The sequence below is a fragment of the Trachypithecus francoisi genome, unplaced genomic scaffold, assembly GCF_009764315.1.
Source record: "Trachypithecus francoisi isolate TF-2019V2 unplaced genomic scaffold, Tfra_2.0 Lachesis_group10, whole genome shotgun sequence".
NCBI classification, from domain to species: domain Eukaryota; kingdom Metazoa; phylum Chordata; class Mammalia; order Primates; family Cercopithecidae; genus Trachypithecus; species Trachypithecus francoisi.
Genome location: NW_022681455.1, coordinates 35428468 through 35454396, shown reverse-complemented (window position 1 = coordinate 35454396; position 25929 = coordinate 35428468). Strand labels below are relative to the sequence as shown.

General features: G+C 56.5%; 1 protein-coding gene across 3 annotated transcripts; it reads left to right on the top strand.

Moving 5' to 3' along the window:
• The first annotated feature begins 256 nt into the window (after positions 1-256).
• Positions 257-25929, top strand: TEAD3 (TEA domain transcription factor 3). Of its 3 annotated transcripts, XM_033216926.1 has the most exons (14): positions 257-757; positions 11480-11730; positions 13544-13608; positions 18123-18185; positions 18383-18445; positions 19193-19204; positions 20928-21065; positions 21175-21224; positions 22136-22197; positions 23085-23218; positions 23428-23601; positions 23817-23957; positions 24035-24187; positions 24366-25929. In XM_033216926.1, the coding sequence occupies exons 2-14, from the start codon at positions 11724-11726 to the stop codon at positions 24477-24479; spliced, it is 1176 nt and encodes a 391-aa protein (XP_033072817.1). In that variant the 5' UTR covers positions 257-757; positions 11480-11723; the 3' UTR covers positions 24480-25929. The 3 variants fall into 3 exon arrangements, with proteins under 3 accessions (XP_033072817.1, XP_033072819.1, XP_033072818.1); XM_033216928.1 differs by lacking the exon at positions 18123-18185 and having other exon boundaries at positions 259-757; positions 24366-25877; XM_033216927.1 differs by lacking the exon at positions 18383-18445 and having other exon boundaries at positions 267-757; positions 24366-25920.

The window sequence follows — 25929 nt, the reverse complement described above, 5'->3', positions numbered from 1 at the left end:
GTCCCGGAGGTCGGGGAAGAGGGAGAAAGGGAGAAGAAATTCGAGAAACGAGCCACGCGGGGAGAACCAGACAAACTGGGTCCCGGCAGGGCGGGCGCAGCCGCCAGGGCGGAGCCGAGTCTGGGGCCCCGGGAGTGGGGGGCAGGCCCGCGAGCTGGAGGGGACGCTCCGCCTCGGCGGCTCGGGACTAGGGTGGAGAGGCCGGGAGCCCCGGGGCCCGTGCGCTCCGGCTCTGCAGGGCTCCTCGTGACGCGGCACCCAAGGCCCCCGGCACCGGGAGCCCTGCCCCCGAGGCGGGGGTTCCGCCCCCGGCCCCGCCCCAGGCCGGGGCCCCAAACTCCGGCGGGTACCCGGGAGCGGGGCGAGGCCCGGCGCGCAGGGGGAGGAAGGCAGCTGCGCACGGGCTGGCGAGGAGTGGGGCTCCCAGGCGCGCGCCGGCCGGGGTGGCCGGGTCGCCAGGCCTCAGGGTGGGCGGCCCGAGCGCGGCTGGCCGGCCCCGCCCCTCTCGGCCAGCACCGCCCCCTGCGCGCCCCGCCCCCTCCTTCCCGCAGCCCCCACCCCCGCCCCGGCTCCTCAACACAAACTTTCCGTCCCGCTCGCTCCCTCCTCCGCGCTCGGCGCCTCCCGCTCCAACCCGGCTCATTCCGCACATTCCGGCCAGCCCCCTCCCCACGACCCCCCTTCCCCGGCCCCCCTCGCGGCTCCCTCGGGCCCGGCGGAGCGGCCCGGCCGGAGCGCCCCCGCGAGCTCGGACCAGGTAAGCCCGGCGGACGCCGGGAGGAGGCCCCGCTCGGGAGAGGTGGTTTGGTTGGTCGGCTGGGCTGGCAGGGGGGGCGACACCCGAGGGGGACTGGGTCCCCGAGCTATTGTCCAGCCGGAGCTGGAGCCCCGGATTGGGGTGCCGGGAAGTTTAGAGGGAAGGGAGAAAATCTCTCCGGGAAGCCCCGCCCCCCGCTCTCCCCACCACCCCCCCCGCGACGGGGAAGAGTTGGTCTGGGAAGGTGGGGAAGCCGGGGAGACCGTGTCCCCTGTGCCGTCGCCTGTCCCGCCATCCGCGCTTGGGGGGTCGGGGCGGGGATCCAGGGGCCGCACAGTGTGGAGGGCCTGCCTGCCACCCGGGATCTCATATCCGGGGCGCCCAGTCCCGGGCCCCACCGCCCTTTGGACTCCCGGCCCGCGCGCTCCCGGAGCCCGCCCGGCCTCAGCTCCACGCAGGCCTCGGGCCCGGCCTCCCCCCAGGCCGGTTTCTGCGCGCAGTGCCGCGGCTGCGCTGGCTTGTGGAGGGTGTCTAGGAGCAAAACCGCGCGCCCCGGCCGTGTGTCCCCTGAGAGGCAGGGAGGGGCTCACGTTCCCTTAAGTTCTGCCGCCTGCGTCGGGGTGTCGATTCAGAGTTCCAGCCCTGAACGCTGTGAGCTTGGCTCGGAGGGGTCTGGATTTGGGGCCTTTTCTTCCCCACACTTTCTCAGGGCTCTTGTTTAGACTTGAGAAGGTTTGAGGGTGGCTGGTCCCCCGCTTCCTACCCCGGTCCCCTCCATTGTCTGTCGTGCCCTTTATTCCTGCCATGGGAGGGAGGGCTGGGGTCGCTGGTCTGGATCTGTTTTCCAGCCCAGCTGGGCCCTGGGGCAGTGTCATTGAGACCCCGCTCTGTCAACTTGACTGGTGAGGGGCCCTGATCCAGGGCTGAGAGATTCTTTCAGTGCGAGGGGGAAGGAGGCCTTGGGGCGGGCTTCTCAAGAGCTGTCTTCTGTGTCTTCCCTCTTTCCAGGTAGGGGCAGAACCAGGTCAGGCCTGGACTTGTTGTCCGGAAGAACAGGGCATAGGGATAGGGGCTGGACACAGCTCAGAGGGGCTGGTGCCCATGGTGGCTCTGTGTATCCAGTCTCTTGTGGCCTGATTCTCTGTACACATGTTCCACAGCAGTGCTGGGGCCACCTGGGGCAAGGAGGGAAGGCTCTCCCCAAAAGTTGGAGATTTGGGGGAATTATGTCCCCTCCCTTCTAGACTCCTGTAGCCCCCCCTCCCCCCAAGAGCCCTCTCCTAGGGGCATTACCTAAAGGATGTGGTTCTGTGGTCTTCTGGGTCCCTGCTCACCCAATGGGCAGGGAGTACACAGATCTTCCAGGACAAGGCTGTCCAGTAAGGGTGACTTCAGGGGCCCTGGATGCCCCCTCCTCAGGGAGAGTGTAGGAGCCATTATGAGTCCCAAGCTCTTGGGCCTTTCCCCACTCCCCTAAGGAGGGAACCGTCATTAATGCTAATGAGTGCATCTGGGCTGGGGAATGGCTTATTAGAATGGTCAGTGCTTGCCAGGACAGAGCGGCGCATTAAGTATACAGGAGCATCACGTGGGTCCTGAGCCCTGCTCCCATCCTCACCCTAAGGTTTGTAGATCCTGGCACTTTCTACCGACTGAAGGAATATCAAAACCACATCTCAACAGCAGTGGTCAAGAAATAGGGATCTGGTCCCCTCTGGACCTTTAACCAATTGTGCCATCTTGGCCAGCCCCTTTGGGCCTCAGTTCCCTGCTTGGAATGAATGACTTCTCAGGTCCCTTTTCTCTGAGCTCCTCCCAGAGTCTGTCTCCCAGTTTGCCTCCCTTCTCCCATGATGGAACCTGAACCTGGTGGGATCTGGAGAGGTGGGTGGGTGATCCAGTGGCCCAAGGAAGAAGGCAGGGACAAACCAAGGAGTGACTGAGGAGTAGCTCAGCCAGGTGAACAGGGCTGAAAAGGTGGCAGGAAGCAGGTGTCAAGGAACAGGGAGGCTTAGTGGATTGGGGGATCTTGCCTCTGAGGTGGTCGAGCGTTCTGGTAGGGCTGGATGGCACAAAGGGTCTTCAGAGGCCATTTGGGTGGCCCTACCCTCTGCCCCACTCCCAAACACCTCTGGGGGCCCCAGGGCTCAGTGTGGAAATCGCTGGTCCTGCCCTCCTCCTCCTCCCCACTCACGATGGGGAGAGGAGCCTAGGGGTCTAAATGCTGCAGCTTTCTGTGAAGGAGCTAGGAGGTCGCAGCCTCTTCTTCCCACATGGGGGCTGCAGAAGCTGTGGGATTCCAGGGATGACCCTGAGGACCTGCCTCTGGATAGAGCTGGGGAGGTCAGCAGATCACACTCAGTACTGTCCCGGTGGCCTTGCCCTGTCTTTCCCCCCTCCCCTCCCGGTGTTGTGCCCTAGGCTGTCTGCAGAAGGGGCCGCTTCCCTCCAGGGAGAATTCTGCCTTGTGGGAGGGAGGGCTCTGCCTGTCTTCCCTGACCCACAGGAGGTTGAGGTTAGGGCCAGAGAGGTTCATCCCCCTGTACATCCTAAAGCCTCAGCCCTTGGGGTTTCCTAGAGTGCTGATTGTTTCCTGTGCTCCCTGCCAGGCCTGAAAGGGCAGGAAGTGTTAGAGGGAAATGAGACTGCAACTGTGTGTGGCGCTGGATGTGTGTGAGGGAAGCCGTGAGTGGGACATTTCTGTGTGGGTGAGACTTGCCTTCTGTGGGGCTGGATATGTGTGGAAGAGAACCCTGGTCAGAGCGGCTTGTGTGGGGCTGGGTGTATGCAGGAGAGAAACTGTGGCTTTGTGACATTCGTGTGTGTGACAGATATACACATCCATAAGAGAAACTGGTGACTCTTCATGTGTCCGGGCATGCCGCCACCTGTGTACCTGAGAACCTGCATGGGGATGTTCTGTGTGTGCCCTGGATGTGTCGCTGAAGGAAGCCGGCTGCCTAACCATCTGTGTGCCTGGAGATTACACTGGGTGTGACTCTGATGCTCAAGTGACCTGCGTGTGAGGGACACCACGCTTGCATGATGCTGTGTGTATGTGAGCGCGCGGGCGTGTGTGCGTGAGAAGTCGGATGAGTGGCGATCTGTGTGATGTGTTACACTGTGGTGTGACCACTTGTGACCTGTATGTTGTGACGCAGCCTGTGAGATGGCTTCAGGTTTGTCTATGTGTGACTTACGTGTGACACTACATGCGAGTAAAACAATACGACCAACTCCGTGTCAGTATGATGTGTGTACCAGCAAGGTGGACCCCATCCGATATGTGCCAAGCATGAATATGGTATGTGGTGTGTGGGTGACACTGAGCACCAGAAAGCGACGCCGTGTGTGAGAGAAACTGTGGGGTGTGACTGATCCTGGCACTGTGGGTGGGTGGTCACTATCTGAACGTGTTTGGGACTCTCGGGTAGTGTGGGTGACACCCCCAGGGCTGTGCCAGGCAGGGCGTGTAGGAGGCTCTGTGGGATGCGTTTGGGGGCCTGTGGTCCCTGACACGTGTGGCATCTATGTGGAAGACCATGAGAAAGACACTGATAAAAACAGAAAGAAGAAATGTAATTAATGCTACTCAATTGTACACTTAGAAATGGCAAAAATGGTAAACTTGATGTTATGTATATTTTATCACAATAAAGATTTTTTTAAAAACCCAGCAGGAGAGAGATGCGGGTAACAGTGAATGTGCAGGACAGTGGCTGTGACGCAACTGTGTATGCGAGCGAGAGGAAGGGCGCAGAGGGAGCCTGTTTGTTTCTAGATGACACCGTGACTCTCATGGGGGCACTGACTGAGTGGCTGGTGGGAGCCCAGTGGGCGACCCGGAGTACCAGGAGTCTGGCATGGTAACTGAGAACTGAGAAACCCAGTGACCGCCCACAGCCTGTCTCCCACTGGATACCTGAGATTCCCACCCTGGGACTAGGACAAGATGAGGAGACAAGTCAGTCCCAGGGAGGGGGTGAAGGGAGGTCTGGCAACTGGGCCCTTCTCTCTGCAGGGGACTTGAGGGCTGAGTCTCCACCCTCCTACCCCCTATACTGCTTCAAGGAGAGGGGGCGTGACAACGGATGAGCTTTGCAGAAGGAGGCCTGGGGCCTGGGGGAACTATCCCAACCCCCTCTGCTCCCTGAGAAAGCCCCTTTCCCAAGTAGTGTGGGGAGGAGGGGCCGAGAGAGTCTCCATTCCCAAATTGGAAGCACATTAATAAGCGGAGGGGGGAGAGTGGAGGGGCCCCCACCTCCCTCCTAGTGGGCTCTGCAAATTGCTTCCTCCTGTAAAAATTGAGACCCTGTTCCAGGGAGGAGGGAATCCCTCCCTAGCCTGGCAGGGTGTGGCTGCTTGGCAGGGTCCCTCCGGGGTCCTTGGGCTGGAGCTGGGGGAGGCAGATACATCCCTAATTGCTCTGCTGCCCCAGAGCATGGCTACTTCTAGGGTAGGAGCTTCTGGCAGCTGGAGAACAGCTGGCCCGCTGTCGGGCGGATAGGGGAGGAGGGAGGAAAAGGCAGAGGGGGTGGGAGGCTCCCTTAGCCCTCCTCAGCTGCCCTCCCCATCCTCGACCCCCTGGCTGGTCAGCCCAGCTCAGGTTTGAGGGCAGAGATTTGGGAGGAAACTGCTGATTTCACTGATCTTCCCACATTTTGAGTGATGTTCTCACTCCAAGTGAGAAGGCTTTGGGGGCTGGGGTCCCTGCAGGGGTGGACTGCTGGCTGCTAGACCCAGGAAGGTCATAGCTCAGCTCATCCTCCCAGCAGGGCTGGTGCAGGGGGAGGGGTAAGACAGGAGGTGCCCACCCACCCAGACTGGTTTTTTCTGTGCCTCCTACTGAGGCAGTGGCTCCGGGGCCCCTAAAGGGAGCTACAGGGCTGGGTGGTCTGGAAGCTGCAGGGCCTGTGGGGGTGGGGGGCCAGGGCCTCTGCAGCGGCCCCAGCTCTGGCCTGATCCCTGGAGCTGTCCAGCCAGTTCTTCCGGCAGGTCTTGCCCCAGGGTGGGGGTGGGCAGCAAGGTGCCCCTTATCTTCCCCAGGGCCCCAAAGCCTGCTCACGCAGCCTCCTAGCCCCCATCCCTGCCTCCACCCAGAGGCCTTCTGAGCCTGGAAGGCTGAGGGCCCTGGGAGAGGGGAAGCGGGTGTGGCTGGTCAGGATGAGGGTGAAGGCAGACTGAGTCCCCTGGGGGTCTGCAGCCTGCTGGCGGGTTTGCAGGACAGGTACAACAGGACTCCTCTGCAGGGGCAGATGGGAGGGGTTCTAAGAGGAGGTGGAGGGTGGGAGCTCCTGAGATGGGAGTGGGGGTGTCCTGGACTGTGGCTGGCCCCCAGCCCCCGGCAGTGGCCTCCCTTGTCACTCCCTCCCTCTGTTCGGCCTTGGCCTCTGGGTCTCTGTCCTTGTCCCTGTCTTTCTCTTTCTCCCTGTCCCCTCCTGGCCTGCCCCTCCCTCGATGCCTGTCATATCTGAGTTTCTGGTCTACCCCTCTCTGCTCTGTGTCTCTCTGGGTCTTTGTTGGTTGCCTTGTCTGTGCCGCCTCTTTCTTCTCCCCTCTCCTGCCCTCCTTCACGCCTTCTCCCTCCACCCCCCACCGGCTCTGTCAGTCTGTGGGTCTGACGGTCCAGCACTCCCCAGCCCTGCCTCCACGTCTCTCCTGGGGTCTCTCCCTTCACTCTGCGGGGCTCTGGTCTGTCCCCCGCTGGGCTGGGCTTTCTGTCTCTCACTCACTGGAACTCTCCTGTCTCTGGTCTGTTTTCTCTCTGGGTTTACCTCAGCTTCTCTTTGCCCCAGACTCTCCCCCAGCCTGTCTCCCCTGCCCCTCCTGTCTGTCTCAGGCCCCACCCTGGCCTTGGTCTCCCTCCCCTTGACCCTCAGTTGAGTCTCCTCCCTCTCCTACCCCTCTTCATGGCACAGCGAGGCAGAGCTTCTAGACACCTGACACCTGGGCATCGTCAGCCAGCAGCCCAGGGTCTGCCCTCTCGCCCACAGTCAGCCTTCTCTAGATGTCCCACCCATCCACCAAGCCAGAGTCCCACATTTGCCCCAGCCCAGCCCGCACCTGTCCAGGGAGCCATAGCCTCGTCTCTCAGCCCGGCCTGGGTCCCAGCAGTTAGAGGGTCTAGGGAGAAGAAGGCGGGCACATGCTGGTCTCTAGGAGAACAGAGCAGCCAGTGCTCATGCCTCCTGCAGACTCCCTTCCACTGAGACCCCGGTCCAGCCCCCAGCCCGGGGCAGCTGCCTGCCCGCGACTGCCCATGTGTGTGCCTCAGCTTGGGGGTACACATTCTCGCTTGGTTGTCCACCCGAGCACTCACACAGCCCCTCTGCACAGTGTGCTCCTGTGCATGGATGTGTGTGGGGAGTGCCACTTGCTCCTGTGTTGGTGCCTCTGCCCCAGGAGTGTTCCTAGAAAGTGAGTCTCGCATGCATCTAGGAGCCAGCGGAAGGGAGGGATGGTGGTCCTATTCTCTCCTTGACACGTCCTTTGGGCCGTCCCCCCTCCCCTCCCCCTCACCAGCTGCCAGCGGTCCCAGCCAGGGGCCGCCTGCCCCGCCCCCCCAGTCTGTCCCAGCTCCCAAGCCTGCTGCTGTGTTCGCCATATTTGGCCACAGTGCTCCCGCGGGGGGCGGGGCGGGGCTGACATCACCCTCAGAAGGGGGGCCACAGCCTGCTTGAGGGGACGCGGGCAGGGACTTGGGGGAGGCAGGAAAGTTCCTTTAAAAGTCTGGGGCTGCCTGGGCCACTGCTGCTCGATGGAGGCCTCGGGAAGGGGTTAAGAGGGGTCTTAGCTCATTGTAGCCCCTCTTCTCCCTCCCCTCCGACAGCTCTGTGGCAGTATCAGACTGATACCTGTGGACAGGGCCTGCATCCCAGCTATATCAACAGGGGAGTCGCTAGGTGTGCCCACTCAGCTAGCGTACCCCTGTCCCCTCACTTTTGTTTTTCTTTTTGTTTTTTTAAATTCAAATTTAATTTTTAAAAATAGAGACAAGGTTTTCACTGTGTTGCCCAGGCTGATCTTGAACTCCTGGCCTCAAGTGATCTTCCCAGAGTTCTGGGATTATAGTCATGAGCCACCACCCCCCCATTTCCTTATTTATTTATTTATATTTATTTATTTTGTTTACCCCTCACATTTCTATTCCAAGAATTCCCCTCTGATTGAGGAGTGGGGGCTGGGGCTCTCAATCCAGTTTCCTGGGGTGAGGGACAGGCTGGGAATAAGGGCATCTGTCCCCTCTGACAGGTCAGGGGCACAGCTCCTTCTGGCTGCCCACTGGCCATGGGAGAGAGATTCCTGGTGACTCTGGAGGCATCACAGAAAGGGCAGTACAGCAGTGCAGGGGTCCTTGAAGTTGCTGCAGCTGCTTGGGCTGAGGGGGACCTCCTGGGCAGACTTAGGGCGGTTGCTATGGCAGGTGAACCTCCTTTCTCTCTCCAGGTGGTGGGGTCTCTCAGCACCCTCCCTATAACCTTCCTGGTTATAAAACCGAAGCCAGCTTACCTGGGTTCAGAACCCAGCCCTAGTACTTACTTGTTGTGTGCCCTAAGGCAAGTTGCTTAACTTCTCTGTTTCTTGGATTCTTCATCTATAAACTAGGAATAATAATAGTATCTGCCCCATAGGGTTATTGTGAAGATTAAATGAGTCAATGTGTGTGAAATCCCACAACAGTGCCTGGCATATGACAGGTACTGTTATTAGTAGTAATATTAAGTCTAAACTCAATAGTTTAGAATAATTACAATAACTAGTTGAATAGCTGAATAACTAACTGAATAATAGTTTAGAATAACCGAGGGCCAGGCGCAGTGGCTCACACCTGTAATCCCAGCACTTTGGGAGGCCGAGGCTGGTGAATCATGAGGTCAGGAGTTTGAGAGCAGACTGGCCAACATGGTGAAACCCCGTCTTTACTGAAAATACAAAAAATTGGCCAGGCTTGGTGGCTCACACCTGTAATCCCAGCACTTTGGGAGGCCGAGGTGGGCGGATCATGAGGTCAGGAGATGGAGACTGTCCTGGCTAACATGGTGAAACCCCGTCTCTACTAAAAATACAAAAAGTTAGCCGGGCGTGGTGGCAGGCGCCTGTAAGTCCCAGCTACTGGGGAGGCTGAGGCAGGAGAATGGTGTGAACCCAGGAGGCGGAGCTTGCAGTGAGCCGAGATGGCGCCACTGCACTCCAGTCTGGGAGACAGCGAGACTCCATCTTGAAAAAAAAAAAAAAATTAGCCGGGCATGGTGGCACGTGCCTGTAATCCCAGCTACAGGTACGTGGCACCATGCTGAGCGGGGAGGCTGAGGCAGGAGAATCGCTTGAACCCAGGAGGTGGAGGTTGCGGTGAGCAGAGATCGCGCCATTGCACTCCAGCCTGGGTGACAGAGCAAGACTCCATCTAAAACATAAAAAAGAAAACATTTTAAAAAGAAAAAAAGAATAACTGAATAACTAGCTGACATTCAGGCCCCCCAGGCCCTCCCCACCTCGTTCTACTAGTGACCCCCTCAAGCCTCCCCAAGCAAACAGGTGGCTCTGCAGAGAGAGTCCACCCCCACTCAAGCAGCAGGACCTGGAATTCATCTTCCTCTCCCTGGCTTCTGATGGGGTCCCCCACCTCTCCACCCCTCCCTTTTTCCTGCTGCCCAGAGCTAAGTCCCAGGATCCAGCCATCATGGGCTCTTAGGTTTCCAGGACCCTGAATACATTGGACATGTGGGTTCTGGGGCTGAAGGGGATTTGGGTTGAGGCTTGGGGTTGTGAGTGATGGGGGGCCTGGTGGGGTGTGGTCCTAATTAATAACTCAGCCTGGTAGGTTCAGGGCGCTCACAGTTTACAGAGCCCTGGCCCACATGGAGGATGGGCCAGGGCGGGGGTGGGCGTGTGGGTGGTTTACGGGTGTGAGTGGTTTACAGGCTGCTGTGGGGCCTGGAGGTGCGGGAACAGGAAGTGGGATAGAGGAGCGGGTGAGGTTGAGCCAGGCTGTTGGCCAAGCACCTTCTCAGCTGCTCCCTCTCCAGTTCTCTTTTTATAATTCCTGGGGCAGTTCCTGCCCCATGTTAGGCCCGTTGGCAGAGTTCTGTTTGGTTATCGATTTGGGGAAGGTAAAACTATTCCCTTCCTGGGTCAGGGACCCTCCTTGTCCCCTGAGGGGTCCTTAGCTGGGTTGCATTGATGCTGGGGCAAGAGTGAGGGGTAGAGTTCCCTGATTGGGGATCTGGACACTGGGGAGGAGGAGCTGATAGGGAGAGCTGAGGAAGCACAGCCCTGCCCCTTTGCTCCTCCTCTCTGTGCTCCTTAGCATGCCTTTGGCAGCTGCATGACCTTGTGAGCCTCAGTTTTCCTCTCTGGATAATGGGCGTTATTCCCTACCCTCCCTGCTTTAGTGTTTTTTGTTTTTGTTTTTGTTTTTTGAGACAGGGTCTGCTCTGTCACCCAGGCTGGAATGCAGTGGTGCCATCTCTACTCACTGCAAGCTCTGCCTCTGGAGTTCAAGTGATCTTCATGCCTCAGTCTCCTGAGTAGCTGGGATTGCAGGAGTGCGCTGCCATGACCTGCTAATTTTTTTTTTTTTTTTTTTTAAAGATGGAATCTTGCGGCCGGGCGCGGTGGCTCAAGCCTGTAATCCCAGCACTTTGGGAGGCCGAGACGGGCGGATCACGAGGTCAGGAGATCGAGACCATCCTGGCTAACACAGTGAAACCCCGTCTCTACTAAAAATACAAAAACTAGCCGGGCGAGGTGGCGGCGCCTGTAGTCCCAGCTACTCGGGAGGCTGAGGCAGGAGAATGGCGTAAACCCGGGAGGCGGAGCTTGCAGTGAGCTGAGATCCGGCCACTGCACTCCAGTCCGGGTGACAGAGCGAGACTCCGCTTCAAAAAAAAAAAAAAAAAAAAAAGATGGAATCTTGCTCTGTTGCCTAGGCTGGAGTACAGTGACGTGATCTCGGCTCACTGCAACCTCTGCCTCCTGGGTTCAAGCGATTCTCCTGCCTCAGCCTCCTGAGTAGCTGAGATTACAGGCACGTGCCACCACACCCAGCTAAGTTTTGTATTTTTAGTAGAGATGGGGTTTCACCATGTTGGTCAGTCTGGTCTCGAACACCTGACCTCATGATCCAACCTCCTCGGCCTCCCAAAGTGATGGGATTACAGGCATGTGCCACCGTGTCCAGCCCTGATACATTTTTAGTAGAGACGGGGTTTCACCATGTTGGTCAGGTTGTTCTCGAGCTCCTGACCTTAAAGGATCCGCCTGCCTTGGCCTCCCAAAGTGCTGGGATTACAGGCATGAGACACCATGCCGGACTAGTTTTGTGAGGTTTGAATGAATATGAAAATGCCTTTTTCCTACAAAAGTGCTGTGTTGGTGTGAGGCATTGTTGTTACTGATTACGTATTTCTTGAGTGTCATGAGCCGGGCATATGGCTAGTACTTTGTCATGAGCTCATTTAAGTTTTAACCCTCACAACCTCAAGGAGACCCTTTTCTCATTTTACAGGACTGAGGCCAAGAGAGGTGAAGTAGTGCGTGCATCCCAGGTCACACAGCTCTGAACAAGCTGTGGTTGGTTGTTACCTCCATTCCACCCGGAGCACCTGTTCCTAGGGTGGGCTTTGGGCTGGGGGCGGAGCTCCAGACCCAGCGGCTGTGGGATAGGAGATTGCTGTGGTCGAGGAGGACCCTGGCCCCAGCTCCTCTCTCTCTGTCCCCCAGGCTCGGCCGCCCAGCGGGCTCAGGCCCAGAGCCCAGAGCAACCAGCACAATAGCGTCCAACAGCTGGAACGCCAGCAACAGCCCCGGGGAAGCCCGGGAGGATGGGCCCGAGGGCCTGGACAAGGGGCTGGACAACGATGCGGAGGGCGTGTGGAGTCCGGACATCGAGCAGAGCTTCCAGGAGGCCCTGGCCATCTACCCGCCCTGCGGCCGGCGCAAGATCATCCTGTCCGACGAGGGCAAGATGTACGGTGCGTGCATCGGGAGCTCGGGCGGGACTGCGGCCCTTCCCCCTGCTCTCTGCCCTCTCACCCAACCGGTTTGATGACGTCGGAGGCTGCCAGCCGCTGGCCGGGCGAGTCTGGGCGCGCAAGCCTGTGTGTCTGGATCCTCCTCCGCGCTCCTCCTCATAAACAAGCCGGGCTCGCCCCCCATCCAAGGCACAGCCCACACCTTGGCAGCCCCGCCTGCTCCTCCTCTCCTCCCCGCTACCAGCTTGGAGGTTTCGAGGTGACTCAGTGGGCCCAAGAAAGTGGGTCAGCCCAGTCTGCGCCAGTCGGGACCCTGAAGGGGATCCCTTCCAGGAGGAAGATGTGGAAAGGAGGCCCGGTGACAGTCGCAACACAGTTCCCTCCAGTGCGGGCTGTGGGAGGTCGCACCGGGACAAAGACCTGCGTTGGGGCCGAGAGGACGCGTGCCCTCCTCAGTCCCCTTCCCCACTCCTTGTGTTTGCTGGCCCTTCTCTATGCCATCTTGCCCACTTCCAGAAGGGAGTGTCCCCTCTTGTCCAGCCCTGAGAGGACTCTCCCAGAGCTGCATTTTTGGGATAACTTGACCCTTCTGGGCCTGGTTCCTGGCCAGCTCCCCTATTCCTCCCAGCAGCCCATGGCTGAGCGAGGCAGGCCCAGCCCTTCCCAGGGCGAGCCTGTGGGACGGGATCAGGGCTGCTCTGTGTCCCTTGGCCACGCCCACCCCAGCCCCAGAGCCCCACCTTGGGGGCAGGCAGATGATCCAGGGTGCCTTCCACAGGGTGGGTGCTGTCTGCCCCCACTGCTGCCTCCCAGGCTGGGGGAGCCCCACAGGGTATTTTTAGACAGGGTGGAGAGAGTGGGGTGGAGAGGGGCTGGCGGGAAGGGAGGAGCAATGGGGCTGGTTCAGTCATTGTAATGGAATTTGGAGAATTTGGCTGTTCTGGGGAGGCCATGGGGCTGGGGGGCAGATAGCCTGGATTTGGGGGTAGAGGTGTACACCTTGACCATGCTGATGTGGGCTCAGCTGTGTGGCCCAGGCATCCCCCTTTCAGGCCCAAGTCCCTGGACACTGGCAGCTTCTGGGCCCTCAGAGGGTCTGTGGTGCAGAACAGAGCCTGCACCCCAAGGCTCACAAGGCTCTCACAGGGTGGAGAGACACTGGGAACTGGTGACATGGTCGTAAAAGGCACAAGGACTTGGCGACATGCTCAGTGACACATCTTGACAAGGCTGCCAGTGTAGGAGGCACATTGGAGGCGCTCAATGCTGCCTTCCTGTCCTTCCTGGTCTTTCACCACAGAAGGGAAGGGACTTGTCCAGGGTAAAGACAGAGTAAGGGCAGGACATCCACCTGGGGCAGGCTCATTCACACGCCTCCACAAATCCATGCACTAAGAGCGTTGGAGCTGGTGACACAGGCAGGAAGCACTGCTGGGGGCTGGGAGGATGGGCGTGCCTGGCCAGGACTAGCCCTACTCTGCTACTGTCCTGCTGACCTGTACCACAGCCACCCGGTCTGTCTGCAAGGAAGCCTGTCAGGGTGCCTCAGCCCTCCTTCCTCCTACCCTGCAGCTCCTAATGCACCCCTCCCCTGAAGAGCAGCCCCTCTAGGTCCTGGAGGCCGTAGGATGCAGCTGAGACTCCCCAGCCACTTTTGCACGCCCTGCACGTGCAGCTTGGAGTGAAGAGAGTGGGGAACAGAAGAGCAGTGTTTTGGGGAGGGACCTGGAGTGGCTTCCCAGTGGGGTGGGGGTCTCCAGCCTCTGGCTCCACCCTTTGCCCACTCCTCATTTTCTCTCTCACCCCAATCTAGGCCGAAATGAGTTGATTGCACGCTATATTAAACTGAGGACGGGGAAGACTCGGACGAGAAAACAGGTAGAGAGACAGTTTATGCTGGGTCTGCCACCCACACACTCTGTCTCAGCTGCCCTGGTCAACCCCTTGCCCCTACCCTGCCCACCTCCTCGAGGCTGCCCCCGACCTGGCCTGCCACCCTCCTTGCCTCATCGTGCTCCCCTTACGCCCTCGATTTTACCCCCTCCCACTCCCGAGCAGCTCCTTTCACCCTTCCATCTTCTCTTAGAGAGATGGCCCCACTGTCCTCTCTGACCACCCACTACCTGCCCAGGGCCTTTGGTTCAGGGACCACAGATAAGCCCACGGGGCTGCTGTGGCTGCTACATGGTCTCTGCCCTGAGTCACAAGCCAGGGAGCCAGACAGTCAGATGGACGGGTACAGAGCAGGGTGGCGGGGCTGAGAGGGGGTGGGTGCAGGGCACTCTGGGACAAGCAGCCAACCCAGACAAAGCTAGGGGAGTGGGGAGAGAGAGCTGCGAAGGCTCCCTGGAGGAGGTGACACTAGGGATGTATTTTTAAGAAGGAATGGGAGTTAGCCAGGCAGAGAAAAGGGAGAGGACCCTTCCTTCCAGGCTGAGGAAGTTGAATATACAACTAATCATCATGGTAAACCCACACAGAGCTTCCTTTAAGTTAATTCATTTAATCCTCTCAGCAACCTTATTAGATAGGTACAGTAATTATCTCTTTTTTACGATGAGGAAACTGATGCATAGGGAAGTTAAGTAATTTCCTCAAGCCCCCCAGGCAGGAAAGAGCCATGCCTGTGGGCAGCATGATGTGGCAGAGGGAGGGTGGGGACTGCTGGGGTAGGGGACACTCAGCAGGAGACATGGAGGACAGGTTCCCCAAGGGGCAGCAGTGGGCCACAGAAGGGTATGGAGCAGGGAGTGGCAGGTGGCAGCTGTTGAGGAAGGCCCTCAAGCAGCCGGGACAATGGATTAGAGAGGACTGGGTGGAGACAGGGAGGCTGGCTATTGGGGGCATAAGCAAAGGCCTAGATCAACAGTGCCAGGGCCTGGGACAAGGGTAGTGGTGGTGGGAACGGAGAAAAATGATGATGTAAGAGACAATTGGTGGCTTCTGGTCCAGGGAAGGTGGCAGTGTGGTGACAGAAATCTGAAGGGGAGTGGATGGGAGTGATGGCCCCACCGCCTGGGAGAGAGGCCAGGCTGGAGGCAGGACCTGGAGGAATGGAGGCCAGTACTTCCCTCACGTTCCCAGCCTCCTGTCCTGGTGGGATTTGGACCCACAGATCCCCATGGTGCATATGACAAGTCTGGCCTGTTCCACCTCCTTCTCTTTTTTTTTTTTTTTTTTTTTTTTTTTTTTTTTTTTTTTTTTGAGACGGAGTCTCGCGCTGTCACCCAGGCTGGAGTGCTGTGGCCGGATCTCAGCTCACTGCAAGCTCCGCCTCCCGGGTTCCCGCCATTCTCCTGCCTCAGCCTCCCCAGTAGCTGGGACTACAGGCGCCGCCACCTCGCCCGGCTAGTTTTTTGTAGTTTTTAGTAGAGACGGGGTTTCACCGTGTTAGTCAGGATGGTCTCGATCTCCTGACCTCGTGATCCGCCCGTCTCGGCCTCCCAAAGTGCTAGGATTACAGGCTTGAGCCACCGCGCCCGGCCCACCTCCTTCTCAAAGGAAGGCTCTGAGCCTCCCCTCCCAGTGTAGGGGCAGCGAAGATCCCTCATTCATTCAAGCATTTATGAACCACCCTCCCTAAGTCTAGCTCATGCAGCACCAAATTTATTCACTTAGCTAATGATTGACCTACTGCTATGTTCTAGGCACCAGGGATACCACATGGAGGTGTACACACAGGGCCCTGTTCCCTGGAGCCCTTGGGTTCAAATACTAGTTCTACCTGGGAGTGGGCAGTAGTTGGCCTCCCACCCTTGCGTCCTCAGCCTTTGAGTTAGTTAACATATGAAGACTCTTAGAACAGCATAAGCGCTGCAGAAGAATTTGCTGCTGCTATTATTATTATTCCAGTCATTATTATAAACAGAAAGCTGTTCTGAGCTCAGAAGTGAACTCTCAGCAGGTCCTCCTCTACCCAGAAGAGGTATTCATAGGAACCTGTTAGTCAGAGTGGGAAGGGGTCAAGGGTCATTAAACTAGGTCACTGGTTTGTTTGTTTTTTTTTAAGTTTTTTAAATTACTGTAGAGATGGGGGTCTCACTATGTTGGCCATGTTATTCTTGAACTCTTGGCCTCAAGCAGTCCTCCCGCCTCAACCTCCCAAAGTGCTAGGATAACAGGCACGAGCCATTGCATCCAGCCACGCTGGGTCACTGTGAACTGAGGCCAGGGTGGACTGCAGAGGTGGGCACATCCCAGCCCCTGAATTCAGGGTCCACCATCACACCTGCTCCTGCCCAGCATCCTGAGAGGGCTGCCCAGAAAAGAGCTTTTACAAACCAACTATTGACAAGCTTGGAATTTTAGAAACCACTGCCTTCATCGTAAGAGCATAAGGTACAAGGATGAAACTCCCCCTATCTGTACTCTTTCTTAGAACTCTGGGCTTTTAGATCCCAGTGAAAGGGGACCATCCTCTAGTTGTGAGAACAAGGCATGTCTTTATGTGTTAAAAAGAGTAACCACTGACAAGGTTTTTTTTGGTCCTTTTAAAATTTACTTTTGACCTGTAATCCCAGGACTTTGGGAGGCCGAGGCGGGTGGATCACTTAGGTTAGGAGTTTGAGACCAGCCTGGCCAACATGGTGGAACCCCGTCTCTACTAAAAAATACAAAAATTAGCCAGGCGTGGTGGTGCACACCTGTAATCCCAGCTACTCGGGAGGCTAAGGCAGGAGAATCACTTGAACCCAGGAAGCAGAGATTGCAGTGAGCCGAGATCACACCATTGTAATCCAGCCTGGGTGACAGAGTGAGACTCCATTTCAAAAAAAAAAAAATTACTTTTGGCAAAGAAATGCAGTTTTAGGTTTTTACACATACATACATGCAGCAATTTGTAGCAAGCACAGCGCCTCCATATGGACAAAAGAGCTAAATATTAAGTTAGAATGAAGCTCCTTGTGACTTTCAGCTGTTACAGAGTCAACCATGTGGAGGTAGTCTTCTGAGCTCAGGGTCCAAGCGACTCCTGGTAGCGTAGCTTGGTGGTGAGTGGAGTCAGAGTGGGCTCTGGAGTCAGACCGCCTGGGTTTGTAATCCTGGCTGTGGCAGTCAGCTGTGTGATGGCTTAACTTTTCCAGGCTTTAGTTTTGTTATCCGTAAGTCAGGGATATTAGTACCTATGTTTTTGTGTTGCTGTAAAGATCAAGGGGTCGGTATGTGTAAATGCAGAGGACAACAGTATCTGTGCTCAGTAAATGTCAGTTACTGTCACAGCATGAAGTGGTCAGTAATTTTGCTGGACAGGAGTCTGATTCCTGGGCTCAGTGAGGCAGTGTGAGGAGCACCCACCCAGGTCCTAACCAGGTGGCATCACATACATACTCACTGTCAGGCTGTGGTTAAAGAGAAAAAGGAGCTTTCTTTGTAAGAATAAAAACAACTTGCCAAGAAAGCCACTTGCCAATGCTGGAAGCATGAAGCGGCATCAAGGGTCTGTGTGTTTCCTGGGGAAAACAGTGACATTTGAGTTCTCTGTGCCTCTGGGTCAGATCTTTGACAAGGTCAAGGGTCTGTTGTGTCAGCTGGGCACACAGCACAGGGCGCACACATCCAGACTGTGATTAGCTCAAGTTGCCAGTGGAGGCTTCAAGGAGGAGATTGCTAGAGAAGTGCAATTAAGAACACCTACTGAGTACATATATATACACTAGCGTATATTAGCCCAAGCAAAGAGAAGGTGTATTAGGGGAAAAAGTTATGGGAGCAAAGCAGGAGGGCCAGGCCTGGTTTCATAGGCTGGGGCTGTGGTTGGGGTTGACAGGAGGACTCAGGCAGTGGTACCAGGGAAATCCCTGGTAGAGGATGTGGCCTTGGTGTATAAGCTAATGACCAACAGGAGCACCATGGCCATTGCTAGCACCTGTGATGCCAATTAGAAAAAGGTGGTCTCCTCTGAGGACACCAGTGAGAAAAAGTCACCTTTTTTGGGGGGAGGACAGGGTTAGGCACAGCCTTGTACAGTGACACATAGCTTGGGCAGTAGAACTTGGGCTGGATTTCAACCCTCACTGGTGCCCTTTGGGCCAGTGAACAACCTGTGCATCTGTACATGGTGGCCCTGGAGGCTACTGTGGCTCTTGATCATGACAAGGCCACGAAGAGAACAGATTTGGCAGTGTCAAGAGGTGTCTGAACCGGGCACAATGGCACATGCCTATAGTCATAGCTACTCGGGAGGCTATGGTGGGAGGATCGCTTGAGCCCAGGAGTTTGAGATCAGCCCAGGCAACATAAACCCTGTCTCAAAAAGAAAAAAGTTCCCCCCATTTACATGTAGTCCCCTAGAGATGAGGGGACTGGGATGCTCCTTGCCCGTGGCCACCCCATGGCTGTGCCTCCTCACTGTCTGTGTTTTCCTCTCTGGCGGGGCGCGGGGCGGCCCCTAGGTGTCCAGCCACATACAGGTTCTAGCTCGGAAGAAGGTGCGGGAGTACCAGGTTGGCATCAAGGTATGTTGGGTGCCTGGCGGGGGCCTTCAGCCCTCCTGGGCCCCTCACCCACGGCGCTATCTCTGCATAGCTCAGGCCTTTCCTTGGCCAGCTCTCCAGCCCCACTGTGCCTCTTTTCTGGCTGAAGTTCTGTTCCTGCCTCTCCTTCCGCTCTTTCTGTTCTTTTTCTCTTTTTTTCTTTCTTTCTCTCTCTACAGGTCTCTAGCCACTTGCAGGTTCTAGCCAGGCGGAAATCTCGAGAGATTCAGTCCAAGCTGAAGGTATGGGGCCCCTGCCACCCACCCTGGCCTGCCCAGCACCCTCCTGGGTGCAGGCCTGTTGCTGCTCTGTGGCTCCAGCCTGGGACAGGCAAGGGGCTGAGAAGCTGTGAGGGGGTCCAGAAAGAAACACAAGTGGCAGCAGGAAGCCCAAGGGCCCTGTCATTGCGGGAGAGGGAGACCATCTAGGGGCCACTAAGGCCCACCCCTCCTCTTCTCTGTTTTTCCTTTTCTCCTTCCTCCTGACTGCTGCTTACTAACTGCATGGGGACTTCCGTGGGCAGGGAGGAGGCCCCAGGGGTACTGGCCGGCAGGGCTATTGAGGTGGGCATGGCAGTTCCTTGCAGATCTGGCTGTCCTGCAACTGCGGATCTGAGAGTCTGGGGTTCATGACTGAGGCCCTTCTCAGGGCCTCATGCTGGCCATGTGCTCTTCTCCCTGCCCACAGCAGTGCAGCGGAGGGGGCCTCTTACCTCCAGGCCCCCATGCCCAGAGCCTAGTTCTAGAACATATGGACAGACCCAGAGGGTGCCAGCTTGTTTTCCCTCACTCGGCCCTTTCCAGGGCTTGACCTAGCTGGCAGGCACTCCCTCTAGGGGGACAGGGAGGGTCTACTGAGCCTGAGCCTTGGGCTCCTCAGAAGCTAAAAAGCCATGGGCACTGGGTGGAGGTAGGCGCAAAGACGTCCCTCACCCCACAGCCCTGATGCTACACATGTCCTCTAATCCATCTTCCCTCTCTCCCTCACAGGCCATGAACCTGGTAAGTAGCACGGCCCTCCCCAGTGGGAGCGGGGAAAGGGTCTTAACACCTAATACAGGATTTTCAAATGACAGATTATGAAACCAGCTTAATAGGTGTGCAAGCCTCATTTTTTAAAAAACGAAATGGCTGGGCGTGGTGGCTCATGCCTGTAATCCCAGCACTTTGGGAGGCCGAGGTGGGTGGATCACAAAGTCAGGAGATTGAGACCAGCCTGACCAACATGGTGAAACCCCGTCTCTACTAAAAATAGAAAAATTAGCCGGGCATGTTAACGAGTGCCTGTAATCCCAGCTACTCTAGAGGCTGAAACAAGAGAATTGCTTGAACCCGGGAGGTGGAGGTTGCAGTGGGCCGAGGTTGCGCCACTGCACTCCAGCCTGGGTGACAAAGCAAGACTCCATTTCAAAAAAAAACAAAAAAACGAAATACAGTGGTTCTCAAAAAATCTTAGAGTGCATCAGAATTACCTGGAGGGCTTGTTACAACAAATTTCTGGGCCTCACCTCAGAGTTTCTGATTCAGTGGGGTCTGGGCAGGGGCCTGAAAATGTGCATTTCTGGTTGGGCACAGTGGCTCATGCCCGTAATCCCAGCACTTTGGGAGGCCAAGGTGGGACAATCCATCGAGCCCAGGAATTTGGACCAGCCTGGGCAATGTAGCAAGACCGCATCTCTACAAATAAAAATTTTAAAAAATAAAAATGTCAGCCGGGCATGGTGGCTCATGCCTGTAATCCCAACACTTTGGGAGGCAGAGGCAGGCGGATCACCTAAGGTCAGGAGTTCGAGACCAGCCTGACCAACATAGAGAAACCCCCGTCTCTACTAAAAATACAAAATTAGCCGGATGTGGTGGTGCATGCCTGTAATCCCAGCTACTCGGGAGGCTGAGGCAGGAGAATTGCTTCAACCCGGGAGGTGGAGGTTGTGGTGAGCTGGGATCGTGCCATTGCACTCTAGCCTGGGCAATAAGAGTGAAATTCCGTCTCAAAAAACATAAATAAATAAAAAATAAAAATGTACATTTCTAACACGCTTCCAGGTGATGCTGGTGTGTTAGTTCAGGGACCATACTTTGAGAACCACTGATGAAACAGAATAGAAAATAGGAGAGTAGCCGGGCGCGGTGGCTCACGCCTGTAATCCCAGCACGTTGGGAGGCCGAGGCGGGTGGATCACGAAGTTGGGAGATCGAGACCATCCTGGCTAACACAGTGAAACCCCATCTCTACTAAAAATACAAAAAAAATTAGCCAGGCGTGGTGGCGGGCGCCTGTAGTCCCAGCTACTTGGGAGGCTGAGCCAGGAGAATGGCGTGAACCCAGGAGGTAGACCTTGCAGTGAACCGAGATCACACCACTGTACTCCAGCCTGGGCGACAGAGCCGAGACTCCGTCAAAAAAAAAAAAAAAGAAAGAAAATAGGAGAGTACATGACATACAGTAAGAGGAAATATCTTGATATATATTGGCCTTTGGAATAAAAATTTCTTACTGTGGTTGTGGTCAGCGGTGATGAGCACTTGGGGAACTGAGGCCAGGAAGGTGCAGAGACTCTCCCAAGATCACACAGCAGAACTGGGGCTGGAATCCAGGCCTGGATCTTCGGGAACACCTGCCATCCTAGTGCTTTGCATTCTGCCAGGGTTATGGGAGGGGCCCTAAAGCAAATCTGGGCCTCATCCAGCCTGGCCCTGGCTTCATGCAGCCCCTTCTCCCCAGGACCAGGTCTCCAAGGACAAAGCCCTTCAGAGCATGGCGTCCATGTCCTCTGCCCAGATTGTCTCTGCCAGCGTCCTGCAGAACAAGTTCAGCCCACCTTCCCCTCTGCCCCAGGCCGTCTTCTCCACTTCCTCGCGGGTACATGGGTCCCAGGAGGTGGGCTGGTGTGGGGGTGTGCCATAAAGGATGAGCTTTAGTGGGGTTCATGGATGCTGAGGGACCCCTGGGCCTTGTCTCATCCCTGCAGTTCTGGAGCAGCCCCCCTCTCCTGGGACAGCAGCCTGGACCCTCTCAGGAGTGAGTACTGTGGCTCATCGTCTCATGCCCTCTTCCTCCTGGCAGCCACACAGGGCTTCCCTCCCATTTGGGCTCCGGCAACAGCTGAGCAAAATGTTAATTCAAAAATAGAGGGATGAGAGGGATGCAGTCTGGGTGGTGGCTCACACCTGTAATCAGTCCTAGCACTTTGGGAGGCCGAGGTGGGAGGAGTGCTTGAGGCCAGGAGTTCAAAATCAGCCTGGGCAACATGGCAAGACCTGCTCTCTCAAAAAAAACAAAAACAAAAAATAGCTGAGGTGGGTGCCTATAGTCCTAGCTACTTGGGAGGCCGAGGCAGGCTAGGATTGCTTGAGTTCAGGAGTTCCAGAGTTCCAGTCTGTAGTGAGCCTTGATTGCACCATTGCAACTCCAGCCTGAGCAACAGAGGGAGACTCTGTCTCTGAAAAAAAAAAAAAAAAGCTGGATAGTGGCAACAGGAGAGCTGATGCTCTGGCTGTTCACCTGTGCGTTCTCTCATCAGCATGCATCCACTTGTCATCTGTCCCTTTGTTTACTTTTCACTCAGTTTCTGAGGCAGTCTCTCAGTTAACCAGTCAGGTGGTCAAGTGTGCTGGTTCTTCAACTTTAAAACAACTTTCATCAAAAGACCCTCAGCTTAAGGAGCTTAAGGAGCAGCTTTTCAGGGTGGGGCGTGGGGAGGGTTGAAATCCTACATTAAATGCACAGATCAGCTGGGAGACGCTCCAGGATTTCACAAAAGCTAAAACGTGCAGAAAACCAAAAGCTTGCGAGTTAGCTTTTCAGCATGCATTTCTAGGCCTCAGCAGAAAGGCGGGGTGGCTTGTTCCTGGGGTCTTGGAAGAGGGGCTGGGCCAGGTGGAAGGTGGGGAAGAGGGAGCCCTCTCACCAGACTGTGCTTTTGTCTGCAGCATCAAGCCCTTTGCACAGCCAGCCTACCCCATCCAGCCGCCCCTGCCGCCGACGCTCAGCAGTAAGTTTCCACACGAGGTGCTCTCCCTTGGCACCTGCACCTCCGCTCAGGAGAGCTGGGGTCCAACTGTGTGTGTTTGCTTTGGGAGGGAGGGGGTTGTGACATCTATAGGAGACTGAGACAGGCCAGGAATAGCCCCTTTACTTTGTACAATGTTGTTCCAGATCTCTGGCACAAAACCATAGCCAAGCTGGGCGTGGTGGCTCACGCCTGTAATCCCAGCACTTTGGGAGGCTGAGGCAGGTGGATCACTTGAGGCCAGGAGTTCAAGACCAGCCTGACCAACATGGTGAAACCCCGTCTCTACTAAATACAAAAATTAGCTGGGTGTGGTGGCACATGGCTGTAGTCCCAGCTACTTGGGAGGCTGAGGCAGGAGAATCACTTGAACCCAGGGAGTAGAGGTTGCAGTGAGCCAAGATTGTGCCATTGCACTCCAGCCTGGGCAACAAGAGTGAAACTCCATCTCAGAAAAACAAAAAACCATAGCCAGTACACAGCTACAAGCACACACCACCAAAACCTACATTTATACACATCTCTATGGGTAGGAAACTCCCAATAAGGAAATGCACCGAAATCTTAACAAGGCTTTCTCTCTCTAGATGGTGGGATTCTGGGTCATTGTTCTTTCTGTTTTTTACTTCTCTGTGTTTTCTGTTTAAACACACATTAATAGTCACACAAGGAAATGTTTTTGATGTATACTACTAAGGGCCACCACATATGGTTGTGCAGGTTGTACACTGTACAAGGACACCTAGTAGGGGAGTCAAAATCCAACCCATGTTCCTTGCCAAAAGGGGCACCTTTGCAGGCTGGGGGCAGCTTTGTCAGTAAGCACCTACATGCGTCCATGCAGATGAGAATCTGTCTCGCCCTCCCAGGTTATGAGCCCCTGGCCCCGCTCCCCTCAGCTGCTGCCTCTGTGCCTGTGTGGCAGGACCGTACCATTGCCTCGTCCCGGCTGCGGCTCCTTGAGTATTCAGCCTTCATGGAGGTGCAGCGAGACCCTGACACGGTAATGTGTTTGGGGGTGAGAGTGAGCCTTTGCACAATTGTGGAGAGGCCAGCCAGGTGATCCAGGACTGCAACTCAGGATGCTGGGGTTGGGGGTCTGGCCTGTTCAGGAAGCTCCAGGCAGTTCTGTACCTGTGCAGTGCTCCCTTCCCCACCTCCGGGCCTGCAAGCCTGAGTACTCTCCTGACCCTGTCTGGGCCCTCCCCACAGTACAGCAAACACCTGTTTGTGCACATCGGCCAGACGAACCCCGCCTTCTCAGACCCACCCCTGGAGGCAGTAGACGTGCGCCAGATCTATGACAAATTCCCTGAGAAAAAGGGGGGACTGAAGGAGCTCTATGAGAAGGGGCCCCCTAATGCCTTCTTCCTTGTCAAGTTCTGGGTGAGTCCCCCCTGGCCCTCTCTGCTCCAAGTCCCCTTCCCTACCACAGAGGTGCAACATCCAGGCCTACTGCATTGACCTCTGACCCTGCTCCGTCTCCTCGTGCCTTGTGGGCAGAGTGCCAGAGATGGATCTTTGGGCAGGACTCTGATGTGGTGTGGCGGGAATACTTCTGGTCTCTGCCAGCACCTAACACCCCCGACCCCTATGCCCAGGCCGACCTCAACAGCACCATCCAGGAGGGCCCGGGAGCCTTCTATGGGGTCAGCTCTCAGTACAGCTCTGCTGATAGTATGACCATCAGCGTCTCCACCAAGGTGTGCTCCTTTGGCAAACAGGTGGTAGAGAAGGTGGAGGTGAGTGTGGGCTCTGGGTGGCTTGGTGGGGCTGGGAGCAGGCAAGCTGAGTGACGCCTTCTCCATGTTCTCTGCAGACTGAGTACGCCAGGCTGGAGAACGGGCGCTTTGTGTACCGTATCCACCGCTCGCCCATGTGCGAGTACATGATCAACTTCATTCATAAGCTGAAGCACCTGCCTGAGAAGTATATGATGAACAGCGTGCTGGAGAACTTCACCATCCTGCAGGTATGGGGGCAGCAGGGGTCGTGGGGAGTCCCACAGGCCAGGGCCTCCAAGTTGGGTAGCCAGACACATCGCTGGGATGAGAGGCACAGATCCGGAAAGGAGAACGGTCTGCTCAGCCCCCTGCCCCATGGCCCTGTTCTCCCTGACCTCCTGAATCTCTTACCTGCTCACCCCCCAGGTGGTCACGAGCCGGGACTCCCAGGAGACCCTGCTTGTCATTGCTTTTGTCTTCGAAGTCTCCACCAGCGAGCACGGGGCCCAGCACCATGTCTACAAGCTCGTCAAAGACTAGGGTGCCCTCTGCGCCTCCATAAGGATGCAGGGTGAGCATCTCCTCTCCACACCTGCCTGGCACCCCTGGGAGGGTCCAGGATTGAGGATTCATCTACCTGCCAGGCCTCAGGCCCAGGACCAGGAGGCCTCCCCACCTACCCCAGCACATACACTCCCTGCCACTGTTCTGCGCTTTAATTGTGGGAGAAGAGAGGAGAGGAGGGCTCAGCGGTGGGGCAGCCTGTCTGGGGCGCTGGCCCACCATCACCTCGCTCTGCCAAGCCTCGCGTGACCTCAGCGAGGTGGGGATAGGGGACACCTCCAGCCTCCGGCATGTGTGGCCACTGCCCCCTCACCCCCCGTTGGGGAAGCGTGATGGGCAGGTGAGGGCAGGATGGAGACCAAGGGAGTTAGTGAGTGAGTAGAGGCCCTGGGAAAGGAGAGTGTCCGGTCAGGGTTGGGCTGAGGACAGAGGGGACCATACATCTTTGCCCCTCTGTGTCCCAGGCCTGGTGCCCAGACTCCTTGCATGGCTTGTGCAGTCCTCTGACTCTGCACAGCGTGTGTGGGTCTCTGGGTTTCAGATGAAGTGCCCAGGCTCCAGGAAGTTGAGGGACCCACAGGAGAGGTGGGCAGAGCTGGAGTTCTCACCCAGGGCTGCTTGTCCCCAGAGCCCAGGTTTACACTACCTCCCTGGGGCGGGGGCTGGCCGCAGGGTAGGGGAGAGGCTCTGCAGTGTGAGGGGTGGAGCCTCATTGAGGGCAGCTGGGTTAGGGGAGTACCTGTTTCAGACTGGGCATGAAGAGGGGAGCACAGTAGCTACTAGACCCCATTAGCACCCCACAAGCCAGCCAGGGGCCCCAGGAAGATGGGGCATCCCCCAGCACCCTCCAGATTGAGGGCAAGGTAGAGGAAGGAGTCCCAGCCTCTGGGCAGACCAGAGGCCCAGAGGGCGGGGCTAGCAGAAGGCTTTTGGGTTTTCTCTTGCTTGAGGCTTGGATCTGACAAACCCTTTGTGGGCACTGCTCCCTTAGATTCTTCCCCACCTCAGTCTACCTGCCTAGAGTAGCAGCGCCCAGACCCAGTTCTGGGACTGAAGGTTAACCCTTCACCTGCTGCCCCTTCTCAACACCCAGGCCCCCAGAGCCAGCCGGGCCTGTCCAGCAGCCACCTGTGGGTATTTATGAGTTTCATATGAAGTACTGTGCCCCTTCCCTTCCTCATCCCGACCCTGCCCGAGCTTCCTGAAGGTCCTCACCGTTTGCATATCGCTCAGGCCACCTCCAAACCCCACCTAGGTTTTATAATGTATATTATAAATATTTTTTGTGTATTTTTAAAATCCAGCTGTGATGGGTTGTATCATAAATGCAGCTTGGGGTTGGGGCAGGGGCCATCAAGGCCCAGCTCCTGCTCAAAAAAAAAAAAAAAAAAATTAAAAGTTATTTGTTTGTGGGTCACTCATGTAA